Below are 21,074 nucleotides of genomic sequence, written 5' to 3' on the forward strand. Positions count from 1 at the left end.
GAGGTGAAAAGCGAGAAACAAGAAACAAAGAGCGCATTGTAGAATAGGCTTTATAGTTGCGAAAGAACAAGAGTTTCAAGATGGAGGGGCAACACGTAGTGCGAGCGATCTCTCGATAATCGATATTTGAAATTCGAATACAGGCTGCGTGAACGTTTCGCACGCTCAAATTACGTTGAGATAATAAAGATATTCCCCTGCCGTTGCTATCGCCACGTTTACGACTAATACGTTCCTCCAGACTTCACACATACGAGAATATACTTACGTGTATATTATCGCCGCAGTCTCTAGTTCACTGCTTTGTAAACATTATTTATCCTTATTTAATATTTGATAAACAAAAAGGACGAAATGAATTCTTAAGCGTTATTAAAGTAAATCGAATCTTGGATTATAGGCCTGTTCTTTTTAGCTGAATTTGCACGATTTATCTTTTCTCTTTTTTTCTCTAACATGGAAAGAAAAGGAAGAAAGATGATCGTGCAAGAACTTAATTAAAAAGAACAGACTTTATGTTTATTCAGTTATCGTGTGCGCTCAGATAAAAGTAAGATTAGAAGACACAAAACTTCACGTACGATCGTGACTTATCGTTAGTATCCTTCTAGAACACACGGTTCAGTGTTGCATATCGTCTTGAAACACGAGGTACGATGGAATCCGCGGCGGTCTCGGTCTTGAAGCGAGCAGTGGAGATGGACAAAAAAGAACAATATACGATGGCGTTGGTGTTGTACCAGGAAGGCGTGCAGATACTCCTTGACGCGGTAAAAGGTATACTATATAGATCAATATAGATACCTTTTGCTTCTAGTTTGTTAAGAGAAAAAAAAAATTATATCAGCTTTATTATTACTGCTTTTATCAAAAAGTTCAAGATAATAAAACGATGCAGAGACGAAGGAAGCATTCAAGGTGGAATACCTCACGACCAAAGCGAGAGAGTATCTTGACAGAGCCGAGAAAGTGAAGAAGTTGATCAGTACGAGGAAATCAGCTGGTATATACACAGAACTGATTAAAATCGAGGACGGATCGACAGGGCATGGCTACGCGAGTGTCTTCGGCAGATTCTTGGATGTTACCGTCACTTCAATTGACATCGAAGATCCATATATACGAGCCTTCCACCAGGTGTGTGCTATTTGCATAAGCCCTGCAATACAATAGATGTAGTTAGTAAGCTTTAAATAATAACGGGGGCTCTACAATGAAAATTGTAGCGGTTTAAGTCATAGAAAATTAGCCAATCACAGTACAATATGAAAAGAATAAGCGACTATGATTGGTTAGTTTTCTACTTAAGATCCTACAACCGCTATGACTTCTATTGTAGATAGAGATAAAAATGACTTGATAAATTTACTTGATAAATTATGGTAAATTAGTCAGTAATTTTTGGAGACTGATGAAACGGTAATTTTAAAATTATAAAAAATAATTGGATGTAAAAGCATTTAGCCTTTAATTATTACATTCATCAAAACGCTTTATTTAACTCTAATATTTTCATTTTGATATTACATATTGGTATATAATTATATTGTATATGTAATATTATGTAATAATTATTCTTTAATTATATATTGAATATATAATAAAAACAAGACTAGGTACATGGTCTAAACTAAAGGAACTTCAAATAAGTTTGTTTTATTAGGAATCTGAAAAAACGTAACAAGTACAACAATCTTAAACTATTTTGTACATATTTTGATTTTTTAAATTTGTGTTTTTATATATTTTTTACTTAATAATTAAACTTATAAAGCTTTCATTTATTTGCTTGCTATTTTAGTGACTAGACTGTTAGAGACAGTTTTTATTAGAGTAAAACAGAGACACAATTATACATCAAAAATAAAATAATCTTTGCGTAATTGCACTATTGCTGGAATATCTAAATATAGAATAATTTTAAATAATTCGATAAGAAGCTAGATTTTAAAATATAAAACAAGGAATTTTAATCTTTGTTTTTTATTTTTTGATTACTGTATCAAATCTCTAGGGAACCATATATTGAAAACGGCATTGATTAGATTTCACGTTTAGATTTAGTGAATAGTCCTATTATTATTCTATCAGCGATTTTTACTTCCGACTGCTGCCAATCGAAGATTGGCGAAAACGAAAAGAGTATGCGATCTCATCAAGGCAGATCGGTGCTGATAATATCCATAACTACAATGTATTATATATTCTTATCAACTGTTGGCTACTGACTTCTTATTGACCAAGCATGGTTTATAGCATGTAATTATTATATTTTCGTTGAGAAGAATATTGTTTTATATTATGCATTAATGTGAAAAATATAAATAAAACCTATTTGTGTATAAAACAACAAATTTTGTCAAAAAATAAATATTATTTTAAATAAATTATTATTTTACCGTAATTTTACCGTAAGTAATTGTCAAATTAAATTTTACTGTAATTTTACACCTAATTGTAGAGATCCCATATAAGATATTGTCTAAAACAGTCGAATATAAGGAGAATAATCGACTATGATTGATTGATTTCTTACAGCTTAAAGTCTATTCTATGATATGCTTTTTGTTTCCTGTTTCTTGTTTTTTATCTTTTTTCTCCTTTGTAACCAACTTTTATCGACGATTGTATTTTTTGCTATGTATTTGTTGTTTCTTTTGAAGTTCGTTACCTTTTATCTCAGGCAATATAAAATAAAAAACTGGAAAAAAGCAAAAAGATAAGATGTAAAAAATTTCCAAAAAACAGAAAACAAAAAGCACATTGTAGAATAGGCTTATTACTATTTATTGTGTTTCGAAATTAATACGTGAATGTATAACGATACGTAATTTCATATATTGTGCTGATTCCTGTATTCTGTCTTCTTTCATAGTGTCAAAATCTGGTCAGACTATGTGAGCTGGCAGTTCAAAAGTGCTGTGCACTGGCCAAGATATCCCTGCTTACGACTTACAATGCGAAAGAAGCTAGCCAAATCTCCAGATTGGCCGAGCTGAAAGAAAGTTTGGCGTCTCGTAATATTTCTTTTGACTTCTCTTTCTCCGAGACGTTACACGACAGACAAATCACGTAAGGCTACAATACAATTATTACATTCTAAAAATTTATTTCGAATTTATCAATTATCTTTCTTTTTATTTTAGATTGAACAACGGATGGGTGATAAAAATCGGGCGTGGATTGGACTATTTTAAAACGCCAGAAGGTAAATTCGTTCTTGGCTCGTGTGATCTAGAGTTAAGACCCTGCCAGGAGACTACTATACATATTCTTCATCAAAACAATCTTATTGTGGACGGAGGACCATAAAAATAGGACATATTTAATTAATAAGATGGTTAATTATTAATTTACATTTTCTTCATAAATGTATATTATGGCACATTTCTTTTAGTACGTAACAAAAGAAAACATTTACATTTTTACAGTACACATCTCTTGCAATACGATGCGCGTCGAGAGTTACATATATACTTAATGAAAATACTTGTTTTCTTCGCATTACTTTTTTACAATATAATTATTGTAATTATAATTCGCAATTATAAAATGTATTTACAATTTTTTTTCATTGTGCGTAATCTCTCACTTATTCAATGTTGTATGAATTATCGCAACAAATTTTTGTCCTTTCCAGAACTCCCTCAGTCTAGTGGGCTGTGATCCTTTGCCTTCGCGATCCCGATTTGTTTCGCAGCCTTTCTGCACGCTCGTCTCAATGATCTAGTATATCTGAACAAGCCAGTTTCTGCCTGCGTCTCCTCGTCCTTCTGATCCATTTGAGCTTCATTTACTCTGCATGATCTGGGCAAACAATCCCCGCCACCGACAGCGACCACTTGTCTCGCGATCTCCGGCTCTACGCAAAGTCGGGTCAACGCAGCTGCTGCGGTAATCTCCAGCCGTTGGTATGCGTCCTCCAAACCCGGTGGCCTCATTCGGAGAAAAGAAACTAATGCTACAGAGGCTCGTGCCTTTGCTAAATGCGATCGGCCTTCGGGAACCCGCGCCAGTTCACCGATTAATGCGGCAACCTGTTCCATCAGCCATACGTTACCGCCGGCGGATTTCTTCACGCTTTTCAGGAGCTTCTTCACGCTGTCCTCCTCCAATATAATCGTAACGCATATTCTCGACTTGGACAATTGATTGAGCGCCGCGGCAGCCAACAACAAAGTCTGTGCGCAATTTGTATTCTCGACCAGCTGATTCAATGCCGGAATCAGCAAGTCTGCAAAGGGTTCGAGATATGGCAGACCTCGCGCATTGGTCCACAATGCCGTGATTTGCACTACCAAGGCGGTGGCTTCGGTCTTTTCCTTCTCGGAAGAGGATTCCGCACCCAGGAAATCTATCAATAGCTCAGGACCGCCTTCTCGGGCGAAATATTCGATCGCTGTCGCGGAACTGCACACGCTGGCCAGAGCACGTAACGTGATCGCAACGAGATCATTTGATAGTCGACTAGCGGTGACAAGACACGTTAAGAGAGCCTTTATGCCGGAACATCGAGCTATGCTGCTTCCCGCGCGAGGATCTGACAATCCTAAAGCCGTCAGGGCTGCCAGAGCGCCTCTAGCCACGGTACTATCCTCCCGTGGAGCTTCCTCGAGACCTCGGACTATTTTCTGAAGAGATTTTTGTATCATTATTTTTTTTATGACTATTTTCAATAAATATAAGATGATATAACTAACCTCGATGTAAAAATCTAAGCGCGTGTCGACTGTGCTGTCGACGTATATTTTCATATTTTGCAATTGCGCGAGGATGCTTCTCAGACTACCCTGCTGTACCCTGCGAGGAGGAGGTGCACCTAATTGAGAGAGGATCGAAAATGCGGCTTCTTCTATATTGCGAAGAAGCTCCATTTCGAATCTGCCACCTTCCAGCCGAGTTATTTTTCTGCGCAACAATAATTAATGTAATTATTAAATTATAATTATTAATCATCACTTTTAAATATCAACAATTTCATATATAATTTTCTTGTTTTACAGTTAATCATGGATTTCGTACATAATACTAAAAAATTAAAGATAATTATCTCTAATTGTGATCGAATGCAATAAATTCGGGATAATAAAGATGCCTGCTCGTCCCGATATCATTATATAGGAGGATTAAAGAAAATGGACTTACTCCACAATACTCTGATAATGTTGCTCGAATTGTTCTGCGTTGACTAGAAGTTTGCTTGCTGCCGCGGTGGCTGCAGAAGATAACATCTTCAAATCCCGCGCGTGAACCTCGCCGGACATCATTCGGACTTCTCTACGCGGTAAATTCTTGCTTTGCAGCGTGTTGCCGCACTCGTTCTCGGTCATCATAGTGAGGTCAGTGAGCCATGCTCTCATGGATGATGATTGACGATAATTTCTGGACTCCAACACGTCCCTGCCGGCGGCAATTGCTTCCGCGGCGTTAGTGGAAGCCCACGATTTCGTTATTGACGGCTGAATGCTATCTTCCGGCGGCTCAGATGCGTACAGAAAATCACATAGACTTTCTTCCCCCAATGATATGGAGGAGGGTACTTTTGATGCTTTGTCCTGATCCTCGTCAGCCCTGGAAAAGAAAGTTTGGTAAGTACAATAAGAAATTATGGATATAAAAAAATAATTAACTTTAAATATCACTCAGACAATAAAAAAAACATCCTACTTTTCCAGATATCCTTCAAATATCTTTCAAATATCTCTGGGATTTCAATTTATTTGACGTATTGTTACCCTTAAATTACACCACCTTAAACGAGTCATAGCGAGTCGATCGACGCAGATCTCGGCACGATTATTGTCATTCTGTTACTGCGAAACGCATTGCAACGCAATGTATTCGTAATCGTCGCCGACTGCTTTTTTTCCGGACAGACGAGGGCAATTAGTGGCAACTTAAAAGCTGACTAATCGAACCGCTGCGGAGAATACTTCTTTTCCCCGCGCACGCGATGACTAATCTCCCGCTCCTTCAATACGTTGTATTGTAATGCGTCCACCTGCGCGCCGGTGCACGTTAGAGCTGAATTCCTTGTAGATTCGCTGTCGCGTACCGAAAGCACGACCTAAACAGTTGACTCAAACCTCGGGCTAGCCGGCAGCCACAGCCTCGCGCTTATTCATTTACGTATTCTCCTCGTGCGGCACGTCGCATTGACTCACGTACGGTACGAATGTACACGGTGACGAACAGAAAAGCACAACCGTACAAGGGAATCCAGCATGATTAGCATCCCGATTTCATGATGAATTTAACACCCGATGGAATACAAAAAATAAATGTCCATTTGTATCAATATAGATTAATTTTTGATCTCTCAGTTTAACTTACTTTTTATTTTCTTCTAGTTTTAAGAATAAGAAAAAAATAAAAAATAAATTGAACTGTAAGTTGAAGTTATTAGAAAAAGAGCAATTGAACTGTAAGATTAAAGTTAATTTACAATAATGGAACGATAGACTAGGGATACGCCTTGAACAATCTATAGGTAATTCATGAAAAAATGTTATTGTAGCAAAACTATAAATAGAATTCGTTTTAAAGGGAACAAAAGAAAGAAAAAGCTCAGAATAGACACAGGTAGACTAGGATACAAAAGAATGGACTTTCCTTTTCCTATATTATTTCGTTTTGTTAATATCGCGTTACTCAAGATGCAGGTTTATAGCTGCATGTGCAATGGTAGGTGTTTCCGGTACGATACCGATTTACATGATCGCGTTTTACAGCGTAGCAGTGACGATTATCAGTGCTTTTTAATCAGCGGAAAATAATGCGCAATCTAATGACCGCTCTGTCCAACCGCGAGATGCGTAATTGCGCATATATTTCATTTAACCGGTTCGAATCCCTTCGAGTCATTGTACGGTGAGACCTCATTATGTGCCGTAATAAGTCGGTTAGCTGTGCGTACGAGGGCGTGATACGCATACAATGACTCTGCGATAAGCCGAGGCACCTTCACGGGCTGAGGACTGATAATCATCCACTCGAGGCCGGCGCATCTCTCGCTGTATTATGACACTCGAAGAGAGGAGCTCGATTCTCGAGCGTGCGTCATTGCTTACGACACAATAAGCTGTGCGATACGATCCACGTGTGTATTCCATGAACGTTTATTGTGCACAATACATTATTTTGTATTGTTCGATTATATACGGCGGAGACAGTGACAAAATTGCCTTACGTGTCGCATTCCTTCACCGATTGACTCATATATTTCTCCAATCTTATCGCGACGATTTCCCGGACGTTCCTCCGGTCCACATTGACACAGTTTTGAAAATTAAAAATTATTAATATCGTTATCGATAGTGCACCTTTCCGAAGAACTACGCGCGTGTTGAATCAGATCCAATCATATTTTCTGAATCAGCAATGCGCTAAACGACGCTTGAAATGAAGTAAAACGGATATGTCTGCAATTTGCTTCGCTTTTTCCTTATCCTTTTTTTTCTTTAGTAATGAGTCTTTAACTTTTTTTCTTTATTAATGTAAGATAATAACTTGCTCACCTTCGTTCTCGCGACAGGCTTCTTGCAGGTTTTTCTAACCGATTTCTCGCGAATATCCTGGAATCCTTTGGCGTGGACGTGTGCGTCGGTATCGGGGGAGATCCTTCCTCCAGCCATGGAGAAGCTGGCTGGAACCTACGTTTCATCCGTTTTCTCCTCAATTTCCGCCTCGGAGTTGCGTTCTCATAAGCCTCCGAACAGTCCGATCTCTCAGAATCTGAGAATCCGGAGTCCTGGCTCTTGAAATCTTGACTCAAAGGACTATAGGATCTGTTTCTTCTCTCGCACTCCTCCTCTTCTTTATCTGTTTCCTCCATTGACATTCTAAATGTTTAAATATCATTTTAAATATCCGTATTAATATATTAATATATTAATTAACACAATGTCATTAACATAATTAATTTGAATTGATCTCTCTCTGAATTTTTTAAATATAGACTATTGAAAAACGACTTTATTAGGGCAAGGGCAATTATTTTAAGAGCAATTATCTTAAATTGTTTACTACTGATATTGAAAACATTGAAAACTAATATCAAAGATATATAAAAATGATTTCGTATTTTTTTTTAAATAAATATAAAAATTGTGAGGTCCTAGAATACATTGTTCTAAGATCCAAACGCAATCATGTCTTCTTCACTATTTTCAGTTAATAAAGAAATACTGCAACTTTAAACAAATACTTTCAAAAAAATAAAGAAATATTGAATTATATTATTCTCCAGCAATCGCTTAGCGACGAATTGCTTATTCTACGTACCTACGACGTGTTATACTTTCATCGCGTATCAACGAAATCTGACACGCGTTTTGTTTTGTGTTCTCGTTACAGACATGTATCGCAGTGATATTCATATCGTCGACTGTATCATTTTCTGACTTGGTCGAATCTTCTTCTTTTTCTTCTTCTCCTCTTTTCTCCTCTTTTTCACGGACACGTTCATTGAAAGAATAATGCGGAGGATCGTTTCTTCCTACAGAATGATCATCCTCCAGATCGTGTGAGGCCATTTGGTCCCAAAACACCTTACTTTGATATCTCTTGAACGCACTCATATTTCTTTCAATTTTTTTCACTTAACAAAGCTTACGAAATGCTCGCCGAAATTAGTCAAAAAGAGACAGAGATAGAAATACCAAATTTTTGTTTTCACTGTTTCATACCCTTGGTTCTTTTACTATTCACAGGAGCATATTGTGAACGAGCAAGGGAGTCCGATAAACGTTCGCGGGACCTCGAGGTGGCCAGGATGCGCCCAGGGCACTCTGTGTTTTACTCCAACGGGGTGCTTTCACGACCCAGCGGAGCGCAACGACCCTCCCACGGTCGGTGGTCGCGTGGCTGCTTGGAGAACCACCGTATGGCGTCCGTCGCAACCCCCACAGACTGCTGTTTAATGGGTGAGTCCCGCACGCGACACGTATGCTCTTCTTCTTCGATAAAATACTCCTCTTCGAATGAAACTTCGAACCACTTGGAGATTTCGTACGAAATAATAATGTTTTCTCTTCGATTCGTTCTCATCAGACAAGAGATCTTTGTTCGGAATTCAATTCTTCGATCGAGCAAGAATCACTTTCGTGATCTCAATCACTGCGGATCCACGTCCCGAGTCATCTCGCTCACTCGCGGTCCTTCGTGGTCCCGAATCATCTGCGTTGCGACCGATTCTCCAGAAATCCTCGGTCTCGCGATAAATGAGATAAATGATATAGGCGTGCCCACGTGCACACGGTCGCGCGAACACGATACGATGATTGAACTAAGCGCACTAATGCCCCACAATCGACTGACTCGGAGCCCGACTTCCGACTTCCTCGTAGCTCGCGCGACTCGATCTCTTCGCGTCCCACCCTTTCCCCGCCCCAAAGCCAAGTCGTGTGAAAGCGCAGCGGGCCCCTCATTCCCTTTCTGCCTTTATCGTTTCCACGGGGGCAGCTTGCACGGGGTGTCCGTCTCCCTTTGCATGCCTCCCTTACACACACACGCGCACACACACACACACACACACACACACACACACACACACACACACACACACACACACGCACACGTGGAATGAAGCGCGTGTCGGTGCGTAACCGTCAAACCGTAACGAGACGCGCGTTCTCTTTGACGGGACGCACGTCGGAAGGCCTTTAATTGCGATAGACGAGGTGAGCCAGGTTCTGGTATGCAAAGTGGATAGATCTGCGTAAATGGCATATCTGTGTACGTCCTCGTAGTGCAGTTTTCTTATCGCAGATTTCCGCGATGAAGAGAAATTTTTAAGATTACTGGACATCTCACAACGATAAAATAACGAGACTTTTTTATTTCTTGCGACCGTACTCCAGTTTATACGTGTCACATTATGAGAAACTCTGTGATTAAAAACAAGGAAAGAGAATGTTGAGGTCAGCTTGCTCTAAAATAAATGAAACTAATTAAATTTATTAAGACAAGAAATAAAATATGTAGCATATGAGAGACAGGAATGTTTCAAATAGATTTGTGATTAAACTATTGAACTGTATACTGGAATTAAGGAATAAATATTATAGTATATAGAGAGTATAAAATAAAATAAATTTTAAGATTAATTATTTCTTATGAAACCGCTTATTCGCTTTATTTTATAAATGGAATTTTTAAATATTTAATGAATGTGGAGAAAAGTTCAGGAAAATGTATAATTTTTAAACAATTCAAAAGAGAAATATTATAGAAAATGCTTTTAAATATTAAATAAGTCTAAAGATGAGGTGAACCTCATTTAGAATTCGTTTTCGTGCGCCTAATCTTTTCTATGGTATCGATTGACATCCATACATAAGACGTAACAATAGCTTTCGACAATCGGTAATGTCTGCCCGCAGTAGGAGGTATAACAAGATATAGTACTTTTCTTTTACTTTTTCGGAAGGTGATAAGTTCGTCTCTTCGGAGAGACTATCCATTGGCGTGGAGAACGCAGGATGGGGTCTCGAGTTGTCTTCCAGGCTCGTTTGAAGTTGGAAGATGTCTATGAAATCATACCAATGGTACTTTTAAGGGCCAGGTGTGCGATTATCGATCCCCTGTGAACGTGACCAAACGGGGTCTGCCCTTCGAAACAACCATAGCACCATTCATCGAGGCGATACAGCGCGGAGGCACGCGCCCGCTCAGAACATCTGCACGTGTAAAATGCTTATGGTGACGCGTCATGTGTGTGTGAGAGTGACTGAGTCACTCACACGTGTTCCGCGTTGCGTGCCCGAATTTAAACTTTAAAGGACGTGGAAATGTAATGAATTCACGCGTATGATAATCCGAGTACGGTCGTAAGTACGATTGGCGACAAGTCCAACTTATACTCGTTTCTACTAATGCAGTTTAGTTTTTAACTTGCAGTTTCAATTTTAAACTTGATTCAACTAACTTTTTATCTTTTTCTCATTCTAAGAATGAAGAGCAAGTTAAATCGAGATTAAAATTAATTCACTAGGCCAGAAAGTTCGTACCGTTTTTTTTTTTAATACGAAATTGTATTTACAATATCTTTGTCAAAAATAAACGGAATTAAAAATTTAAGAAACGGTTTTGAAATCTCTACTTTCGAAAGGTATACTATGTTTTTTGAGTTTCTGTGAGTTTAATAATTTTTAGAACAGAAAACTACGAGCTGAAAAAGATGGAAAATTTTCTTCTAACTTTGAGTCTATTTGTCCCAAAAAAATTTGCAAAAATTTTCGGCTTTCCGTCTAAGTGAAAGTTTAAAATTTTCTCTACAAAATCGTTTTTAAAAAATGTTTCTAAGATTTTTTGTTACTGAGTTATCGCAATTATTAAATAGAAGGAGCATTTTGACTTTGATTGCTCATAACTTTGTTAAAAATTATCGTATTATAATTTAAAAAATCAATTTTTAAAGCTAAAACTTTTCTCTATTGAATGAATATAACAACAATAACAACAAATATATTCTATGTATAATTTTGAGCTAAAAAAACGGAATTTTTTAACTAACTCAATACATTGATAGAAATGGAAATTAGTCATGAAAATATCTCGTCTTGAAATCTCCGAGAGGTATTAGAAAGTTGTCATTTGGAGATGTTGTCAAAATGAATTTTTGCTATTTAAAAAATCTTCGACTTGGTCTGACGTTCTAAGGGTGTTCAAAAAAGATGATGCCAAACTTTAGGAATATGTATTACTTGTGAAAACAAATCGAAAAGTTTTAATAAGCAGTAAATCTAAAAATAATTTATTTCCGAGTGTTAAAGCAAAAAGTAAATTTAATCTATAACAGATATTCAATGCGCCCCCCGTTTATTTCAACACACTATTCGGCACGTTTTTTTTTTATTGAAAATACACGTTCAAAGATTTTATTGCAGGTTTATTTTTTGTTTGTTGACAACAGTATTCAATTTTCTGAGCGTCAATTAAATCAGTCAGTCCAAAAGTGTCAGTTAAATCAGTTTGTCCAATGTATCAACTGATGCATATGTTTATATAAACATCAAATGCCGACGATATTCATTATTTTCAATTTTAGAAGTCCTTGAAGGACGAGTGTATACGAGCGATCGCACATAAATACGTTTACATACTCGAAATAAATGGATTATTCACAGGATTGGGTAAATTAATGTTTTTTTAAAACTAAACTAAGTTAAAGTTAATGAATAAAATTAATAAAATTAAGTTGAAAGTTGAAGGAATAAAGAATTAGCTTAATAAAAGTTAAGTTAAGATTAAATTAACTTAAGTTTAAAAAAAAGTTAATTTTGAAAAAAATTATTTTTGAGCTCAGAATGTTCTAATTTTTCTTAAAATGAGATTACTTTAAATAACTCTTACAAATATAGAATATTAGGCAAATTAAATTTTATATTCACATGTAAGTTACTTATACATAATAAGAGTCACATAAGATAGTTTTGTCAAAATTTTACGAGAGAGAAGGGTATATGTTTGCATTATTTCTCTTTCTTTAATCTTTATCTAACTTTCTTTAACTTCTGAAACGACTGTTCATGTTTACGACTATATATCGACTAGATATTTGTTACAAAAAATATACGTAAAAATTCAAAAAATGGATGTGCAACTCTGTTCTACAACAATTCTTCATCTAAGGCTCATTTCATATTTATGTCGCTGAAATATAACGTTTGTGATACCTAAAATTAGTGTGATTCAAATATAAGAGGGAATTGACAAAATCTAGCGAATATCAGTAAAAACTGGCTACCGAATGGTGTGACTCTTATTATAGAGTTTCTCATCATAAGATGAGAATCATTGAACTTTTTCTAAACTAATTCTTTGATGTTACGTTAAAAATTAATGCATTTACAATTAACTAAGTTAAGTTAAAAGTTATTAACTTTTTAACTTTTTTTTTTAACTTTTAACGTTTCAACTATTTACTACCCAATCCTGATTATTACAGTAGAAAATGCTTTATAACTCGGACATAAATTATTTTTAGAGTACTGCTCATTAAGACTTTTTGGTTGGTTTTGTCGAATATATGACATGTTCCTAAAGTTCAGTATCACCTTTTTTGAACACCCTGTACAATTCGACGAGAGAGAAAAACCAATTCGATATTTCTATGCGAATCGCGAATTATATAGCATGCGTGCAGCAATGGTGAACAATCTGCTGAGGAAAATGCCAAGGGAAAACGGCTCATTCATTTTGCGTTCTCGCTGTTAATTGGCAGAGATCGGGGCTATCGATAAATAGCGAGTATCGAAGCCGCTAATGGGCGTAGCAATAGCATAACGATACGTTTTCTTGCATCGAGGTAATAGCAATCTCTTCGTTTTATCGGGACATAACGCAGTTTCCAGAGATTGTTCGGCCGCGACCGGCCGTGTCTTCTCATTGTCGATGGGTATGCATGCCATACATACACGACGATGAGTCCAACTGCGTGTCTCGTAAGAGCACGAAGGGGTCCTTACGACCCCTATTATACGTACCGGCCGGAATGGGGGACAGATGTGTACAAACCGTTATTTAAGCGCGTGCGTTTAAGCGCGTCTGTATAAACCTGCAATGCACATCTGCGACGTTCAATATTCGATGACAAATCGAATTCGATTTCAAATTTAAAACACGCCGATGAATGATCGATGATTGTTCCCTGACAGAGAAACGGTTGTTTTTATCTTATTGTGCGATGAAGACTTTTTCATGCAAAGATTATTCTTCTATACGCAAAAGTCACTTCTACACACGAAAATTATTTTACTCATGACGATGTACTGAAGCTGAGACGACTTATACTGGATCAAATCGATAATTGTAATGCGATTGTTTGAAAATATTTTAGACTGTTAAATACATCTTTATAGTATCTTTACAAATTTACTCGTTACAGACAAATCACGCAGGTGAGAAATTCTAAAAAAGCACAATGTGAGTAAATATTTATATCCAATAAGAGATCTGAGAAAAAGTATTTAGTATTTATTATAAATTTTGATATTATTTTGATTGTTTTTATTGCTTAATTTACGAAGAAGTAATTTACGAACTTAATTGCGGTAATAATGTTAAGTACTTCATAATAAATTACGAACACCTATAAGGATGCAACCCTTTTTACTTTGCTGCGGTTAGTTTGTACGTTATTTTGCACACGACACGCTTGCAGCTACGTGCGCTACATATTTATTTGATTTATTGATGATAGGTGCGAAGGTCAATTTGATTTAATTACGACATTATGATTTAATATAAAACATTTACACATAAAATATATATATATTATATATATATATATAGAGTACACACAATATGTAATTCGCATCATATTCAATAAGAGTGTGTAGCACCTAACTCAAAAAAATATTATTACAACAGATTGCTCAAAGACTGATTAACGACTAAAAAGATTTAATTAGACAAGAGAATATGACGCACAATAAATTCAGATTTATCAGATAAATTTATTACATAATTGCAAGTTCAATTAGATTATAGAGAATATCTAAAAAGAAATTTCTTCGTAGCTGTCAATTGGTATACCGATAATCTGTAAGCATTTGTATATCTAACGGAGAGAACTTCATAGAGATAACTCTAATTAAGAAAAGAAATAAATTTCCTTGACAGGTTCTGTTTTCAGCAGTAGAGTTGATCATGTCTTCAAACGACGCAGAGGAAGGAGTGGACTGCATTATATTATTAAACCGTGTACACAGCGCATGACTGACAAACAAGCCTAAAGTCCGTTACACATGTCGTATAATAAATTTGCCCGCGATATTGATTGGCTAATGAATACTAAGGGCAGTGTTCATAGTCCGTTCTTATTTTAAGACTGTCTTAGGTAATATCTTAAGATATTAATATGATTCTTTGATTGGTTCATGACATTTTAAGAATGTACTTAAGACGGTCTTAAATATAAGAACCGACTATGAATATTACTGGTTTAAATTTTTATGGCGCGGTCTCGCTACAAATGCTTTGAAGTATTTGACTGACCAATCAGAAGAACGAATTTTATGAACTGATCAATCAAAGAACGTTTCAAAGCATTTCTAGCATTAGATTGACCATACTTTTAGAATGACATTTATAATGTAGGATGCATAAAGGTGCCTATATGAGCTCATACTGATGACACTCGATGCTCATTTTTGGCATCAAAATAAGTCACGTGATAGAAATTGACGAATACCAAGCATTAATTTCGATCTCGTGACCTATTTTGACGCTGAAAATGAGCGTCGAGCGTTAGCATGAAAAGACACCTTAATAAACCAACTCTTTCCTCTGCTTTGAAAATAGAATCAACTCCTCTGTTTGAAAATGGAACCATTCGGAGAATTTCCCCTCTTTTCATCAGAATCAGAGTCACCAAACTACTATGATTTTTCCGTTACAAGCATTTGTGGCGTCCTCATAGCTGACACAAGAGATGAGGAACTAATATTCAATATAGCTTTCATCGGCATTTCCGGCATATTCCGATCGGAACACTTTTATCGCCATATTTGCTATCGCCATAGTTGTGACACTACGAGTAGTACAGTAGTACAGTAGTATAGTAGTGCAGTTATTTTAACAAGTACAAGTGCTACTACTGGAACAAGCAGTGTCACTATTAATGCAATAATGTCTGCTGGAACGAGTAGTGGCATTATTTAGTGCACTATTGTAATACATATAAAAATGATTTCAATACAAATGCAAAGAACAGTATAGTGATGCGAATTTATTCCTGCACTAGTAGTAACACTAGTATATTTTTATGCGGGTTCGGTTTTAAAATGCGTGAGCGTCCATAATGGACTCAGCCATATTATAAGCACTTAAAGCGCGTGATCATCAATAATGAACGCAGCTATATGCTTACATGGCGATAAAGATGTCGGCCGGAAACAATGATTTCCATATGGCAGCCATATTAAATATTAGTTCTTCATTTCCTGTGTCATAGCTATGAGGTCGCCACAAATGTTGATAACGCTCGGAACAAGAGGGGAAATTGGTGGTCTCCTGATCAGAATTACCTCTAGGGGATTCCCTGTATCATGCTTGAGATGGTATAAATACTGCGATCAGTACGAACTTCACTTCATTTTACTCATTAAAACCGTAATCGTACTGCAAGTATCTTTTGGTTCCTTGATCATTATTTACGTAGATCGTATTGAAGGCTTCAATATTTCCAAGTCTTTTCATTTAATAAGACTTCATCCAATTAACAGTAAAAGTGAGTATTTTATTTCATTAATTTTAATTTATTAATTAATTTTACTCCTAGTATAGTTTACAAAAAATTAATGATTTTGTGATTAGAATTGGTTTAAGTTAAAGAATAGCAGCTCTATATAAATAGAATAGCAGTTCTATATAAAATTACGACAGTGCGTAATATAAGTTTATTGAAAGTTTATTAAAAAAGAAAAATCTTATAAAAATTTATTCAAGTGTCTGTAACTTACAGAAAAGGCATGTGGCTGCTGTTATACTTTGTATATTAATACTGGAAATATTATAACGCAATATGTGTTCACAGTATAATGCAAGTTTTTAGAATATCGATCATATAACTTTTTCTTTATAGCAGAAACGTAAAAAGTGAAAATTTTTATGTATGTATGTATACATATCATACATATATTTAAAAAAATTTTTCTTTTAAAGTTTGTGCTGTAAAGAAAAAGTGACATGATCGATATTCTAAAAACTTGCATTATACTGTGAACACATATTGCGTTATAATATTTCTAGTATTAATATACAAAGTATAACAGCAGCCACATGCCTTTTTTTGCCAGAAAATAAATTCTCAATTATATATATAATATATAACTTGACGTTAATTTCCATAATTTTCATACAATTTTTAATTTAACAGTTAAAAATTAATTAGTAACCTAATAGCACACATTATTATTACTGTATTACGTCCTTATGAAATAAAAAAAAAGAAATGTGTAAAGTGAGGACGTATTTTAATGCGCATTTTAAATTCAAATTTATAATGATTTTTTAAATAAATCAATTATTATTAGAGAAAGAAAAAATTATTATTAGACAACATAAAAATCGTAATAATATTTAATGTCGGTTTTATGCTTCTTTTTCTAATAATTAAAAAAATTAATTTCGTTATTCTTTTTATACACATTAAAAATATTTAATTTAAATATTATGATGTACTGAATGACTTAGTCATCTACTTTAAACCGTAGTGTATTAACAATGTAGTATGTCTAATTTGCGATTGAAGAATCTATATATAAAAAATAACACGATAGATGCATATAAACAGTTTATTTCTGAAAATATGTAAGAAAATATCTTAAATTTTTGTTTAAAATGAAATGATGTGAAACGTATTAATCAATTTCTTGCAAATTCTTATCTTTTAATCAATCCGTTTAATGTTATATTTCTATTTCTTTTCCTCCTTTCTTTATTATTCATTTAATGTTATATTTCCATTTTTTTTCTCCTTTCTTTATTATTTTCTAATTCCTAAAGCCGTCTGTGTTACCGAATAAATCATAATATTTATGTAATAATTACTTTTTTCTTTTTTTAAAAATTTGAAAATTTTTTTTCAGAATTAATAAGCATATGCATTAGTACTTGTCTGTGAGATGGAATTTACATCGAGAACAACGAAAAATTTTTCTTAAGATTTCAATTTTGAAATTTTTTGTCATGTGTATACTTTAATGTGAATGAAAAAGATTTTCGAATCTGTAAAAGAGGAAAAAAATAATTGCTATACAAAAATTACGATTTAGTCGATAATATAGACGGCTTTAGGATCCCTTTAAACGAACTGCCAATTTAAGACATGCATCGAATTTATACATTTACATTATTATATATTTTATTACAAAAATTATATTCATGTTCTAGATGGATTCAAAGGGTGTAGCCAATCGTACTAATCAATGTAATCCGACTCATACGCCAAGTGGTCCTGGTCACAAGGCTGGGTACCAAGGGGCGGGTAACAAAGCGGATTTAAACAATCATGGAAATCAATTGAATCCGAACAATCCATCATATAAAAAGTAATATGTATTCATGTCTTACAGACTTGGCGTTCTATTTATAATGTATACGCTGATTGTATTATAACGTCTGAATATAATATAAACGACATGATATTTTAATATTATAAAATATCTTGTATATTTTTCATTATCTTTACGCATTCTAAGATGTTCTAAGATTTTTCCTTCAATATTCCTATCCACTTTGACAAGAAGAAAAAAAATTATCCAGTTTATCAGAAATATATTAATTTTTATCACAAACAGTTATACAGCTATCTATCGCTAATATAATATAATTAATAAATTAAGGTTTTTTTTAATCATAAAAACAATTAGTGTTACAATTAGTGTTTTAATCTTTTGATACATATTATTATTATTTTACGCACATTGAAGAAGAAATACTTCTTTCATTGTTACATATAAACGATAGAGAGCAAGTAAAATCAGAAAAACTGCCAAATATCGACATTATTTGCTGGGTTGAATCCAATATTTCCAAGTAGCGAAATATTCGTCATTCTCTTCCTGCGTTGGACCACGAAACACCTTTATTTTGATCCGCGGAACGTCATTTGCAAACAAATAGCAACTGCATAATTTTTAATAGCATTTAGGCCCGATTGCACCAACGTTACTTTGATTTTGAGCGAGGTTGAAAACTTTTTCTGTCTCTTTTTGGCTTTAAAACGAGACAGACAGAGTTTTAAGTCTTGTTTGAAGTCAAAGTAACGTTGATGCAACCGGGTTTTAGATAAGAATACCGCAATATTATCTTACATTTTTCTTTTCTATAACTCGAACTACTTTGGCATGAAGCTTACGAGAATAAAATATAAATTTAATCGTTTTCATAGTTGCAAATAATTATCGATATGTTGTCGTCTGTAGTATTATTACCTTTTTTAAAACTGAATGACGCACTGCTTGACTCATTGCAGCTAATCGTCGTAAATATCGCTACATCAAGCAGACAAAGTATAACAAGATTGCACTGCAAGAAAATATTAATTCTTTGATTATTTAATCGAATATTTCTGTCGTGTAATATTGCATAATAAAGTCTAGCTGGATAGAGTGCAAATTTATAAATATTTTACTAGGTTACAGTCTGACTCACTGTCAATCTCATCATAATTTGTGGAGCTAACTATAATAAATTTCTGAATCAAAGACGAGAATTTTATATGCAGACAGCGTCTGTGGCATCTAGAGTTTCTAGAGCATAATTGATCCCGATTTTCCATTCCGTGGTTTGAGGGACCATTTCTAGAAAGAAAGCCGTATTGTCCTGTAAAAGTGAAGATAACACATCACAAAGACGCAAGAACACAATGTTATTCTTGTTTTTTTTACAGGCTTTTCACCTGGGCGATTTGTTCGTAACACTGAGCGAATTCGTCGTCACGTTGTAAAGACATATTTAACAGACATAAATATATTCCAAACAGTCACGTTACGATTATCGATCTAGTTCGTCTCCGATAAAGCCACCTCGGCTTCCGTGAATCGTTGCAGCTGAGACAATTTTCATATATAAAAGCGATTTTGCGTATGAAACAATAATTTTGGCATAAAAATTTTTGTTGCAAATTTCTCTTTCTTTTTAACTTGATTTAATTCACCTAAAAAAAAGCGATTCCTGCACCAAGCCACGTTTTCACCATGGATAAAGTTTTGCATGCGGTGAAGAATACTTTTAATCCACGCTCGTAATCACCGGCGTTTTCATAATACAGTCCCATTCTAGTATCGTAATGTTATTATAAATAAATTCTATTTTTTTTCCTCTCAATCGTCTTGCGTAATATCGAGACAAATGATTTTTACCTAGTTTGCACGAGATGCAAATCGTCGGGCCTGTTGAACATTGAATTGGCGAACTCGTAGCAATGAATGGCATCTGCGAAATTACCCTCTTGAAAGTGACAGTGTCCCATTAAACTATCTATAGAGTAATTCTGAACAGAGAAACATATTTAGAGATTTAAATATAACATAGGCAAATTAATTTAGTACGATATTTATTTAATAATTAAATCAGTTAGAGACATAATGAATTATATTAATTAATTATTTAGTAATCAATTATTAATTATTATAGAATTAATTTTATGTAATTATATAATTAATTACATTTAATAATATTAGATAATTAATCTATTTATTTAAAGTTATCTCTATTTATTTTTTATCTAAATATTTAATTTACATTTATAGTTTGTATATGAGAAACTTAATTAACTTTAATTGTGGTCGATGTATTTAAATATTTAATAATGATGCAAATGCAAACGAATCAATCCATAAATTTGACTTTTTGAAAGTGCGATAAAGCTTCTTTATATTGCTGCGATAAGTAACATCGCAGGGCTAAATAATATAGAATGAGTGGATCCTGCTCGACACATTTTTTTCTCCAACGCTAAGTCAGCATACTACACAAATGCATAATTCACACGTTCTTACGTAAGATGTATTTTAAATGCAGACATATTACGTCGCAGAAGTGCAGTTTTAGTAGGAGTGTGACTGCTATATACATGTCGTCTTGTGGATAGTGAATCATTGTCCAAGCGAGATAATTTTCGCTTGAGATCTCCGTCGTTTGAAAGCGGCATACATTTTATATAATATATAACAATAATAATTTTTAAGTAATAAATATATTTTTAGACTTAGCTGTCAATGGAGTATACGGTATTCACATTTGTCTTGAATTTTTGATCCAGCAACGTGATCACTTTTAGTTTTGAAGTGCTGCGTACGTTTAAGTACATGCCAGTTTTGTAAAAATATTGCGTGGAACAATTTAGCTCATCCTGAAAATTATTGTAACAAGTACACGAATGCGCGCGCGCAACGCAATATAATTTCTCATATCTCACTGTTGAAATTAATCTCACCTCTTCAGGAGCGAAAGTACTTTGTTTTATCCACTTTTTCAGAATCACCTTCCTGATATTTTAATGCGGATGACTTTTCTCATTTTTTTTTTTATCACGAAAGCCCCTAATACGAAATTATATTTCT

The 21,074-nt window shown here is 34.7% G+C and overlaps 2 protein-coding genes and 1 long non-coding RNA gene across 5 annotated transcripts in view; 1 reads left to right on the forward strand and 2 right to left on the reverse strand.

Moving 5' to 3' along the window:
* Positions 1–3,467, forward strand: part of LOC108750305 (MIT domain-containing protein 1-like) — a 5,177-nt gene extending 1,710 nt beyond the window's left edge. The window contains exons 2-5 of one of the 2 annotated variants that reach the window (XM_018489672.1): positions 601–777; positions 899–1,137; positions 2,876–3,072; positions 3,147–3,467. In XM_018489672.1, coding sequence (XP_018345174.1) covers positions 657–777; positions 899–1,137; positions 2,876–3,072; positions 3,147–3,312 — 723 coding nt within the window. In that variant the 5' untranslated portion in view covers positions 601–656 and the 3' untranslated portion in view covers positions 3,313–3,467. The remainder of the gene's footprint in view (positions 1–600; positions 778–898; positions 1,138–2,875; positions 3,073–3,146) is intronic. The other variant, XM_018489671.1, reaches the window with a different exon arrangement.
* A 97-nt stretch (positions 3,468–3,564) lies between these two features.
* Positions 3,565–8,717, reverse strand: LOC108750319 (protein inscuteable homolog). 2 transcript variants are annotated; one of them, XM_018489698.1, is made up of 5 exons: positions 8,284–8,717; positions 7,518–7,841; positions 5,146–5,571; positions 4,701–4,908; positions 3,565–4,631 (listed from the first exon to the last, which is right to left on the reverse strand). In XM_018489698.1, exons 1-5 carry the CDS (start codon positions 8,577–8,579, stop codon positions 3,648–3,650), a joined length of 2,238 nt encoding a protein of 745 aa, XP_018345200.1. In that variant the 5' UTR covers positions 8,580–8,717; the 3' UTR covers positions 3,565–3,647. The 2 variants fall into 2 exon arrangements, with proteins under 2 accessions (XP_018345200.1, XP_018345201.1); XM_018489699.1 differs by lacking the exon at positions 8,284–8,717 and adding an exon at positions 8,126–8,199.
* Positions 8,718–18,518: 9,801 nt separating this feature from the next.
* On the reverse strand, positions 18,519–19,542 carry LOC108750277. Its single transcript, XR_001939421.1, has 4 exons — positions 19,409–19,542; positions 19,162–19,332; positions 18,942–19,035; positions 18,519–18,590 (listed from the first exon to the last, which is right to left on the reverse strand). It is a non-coding gene; the product is annotated as an uncharacterized LOC108750277 (long non-coding RNA).
* Between the last annotated feature and the right edge of the window lie 1,532 nt (positions 19,543–21,074).

Source organism: Trachymyrmex septentrionalis, unplaced genomic scaffold, assembly GCF_001594115.1.
Source record: "Trachymyrmex septentrionalis isolate Tsep2-gDNA-1 unplaced genomic scaffold, Tsep1.0 scaffold35, whole genome shotgun sequence".
NCBI lineage: Eukaryota > Metazoa > Arthropoda > Insecta > Hymenoptera > Formicidae > Trachymyrmex > Trachymyrmex septentrionalis.

What these genes read in the sequence shown, in the direction of transcription:
- LOC108750319 (XM_018489698.1), bottom strand. Translation starts at nt 8,579, where the DNA reads ATGAGTGCGTTCAAGAGATATCAAAGTAAGGTGTTTTGGGACCAAATG. An exon ending in GAAAGTATAACACGTCGTAG is followed by an intron (nt 7,842 to 8,283) that starts GTACGTAGAATA and finishes TTAAACATTTAG; the next exon opens with AATGTCAATGGAGGAAACAG. An exon ending in AGCCTGTCGCGAGAACGAAG is followed by an intron (nt 5,572 to 7,517) that starts GTGAGCAAGTTA and finishes TTTCTTTTCCAG; the next exon opens with GGCTGACGAGGATCAGGACA.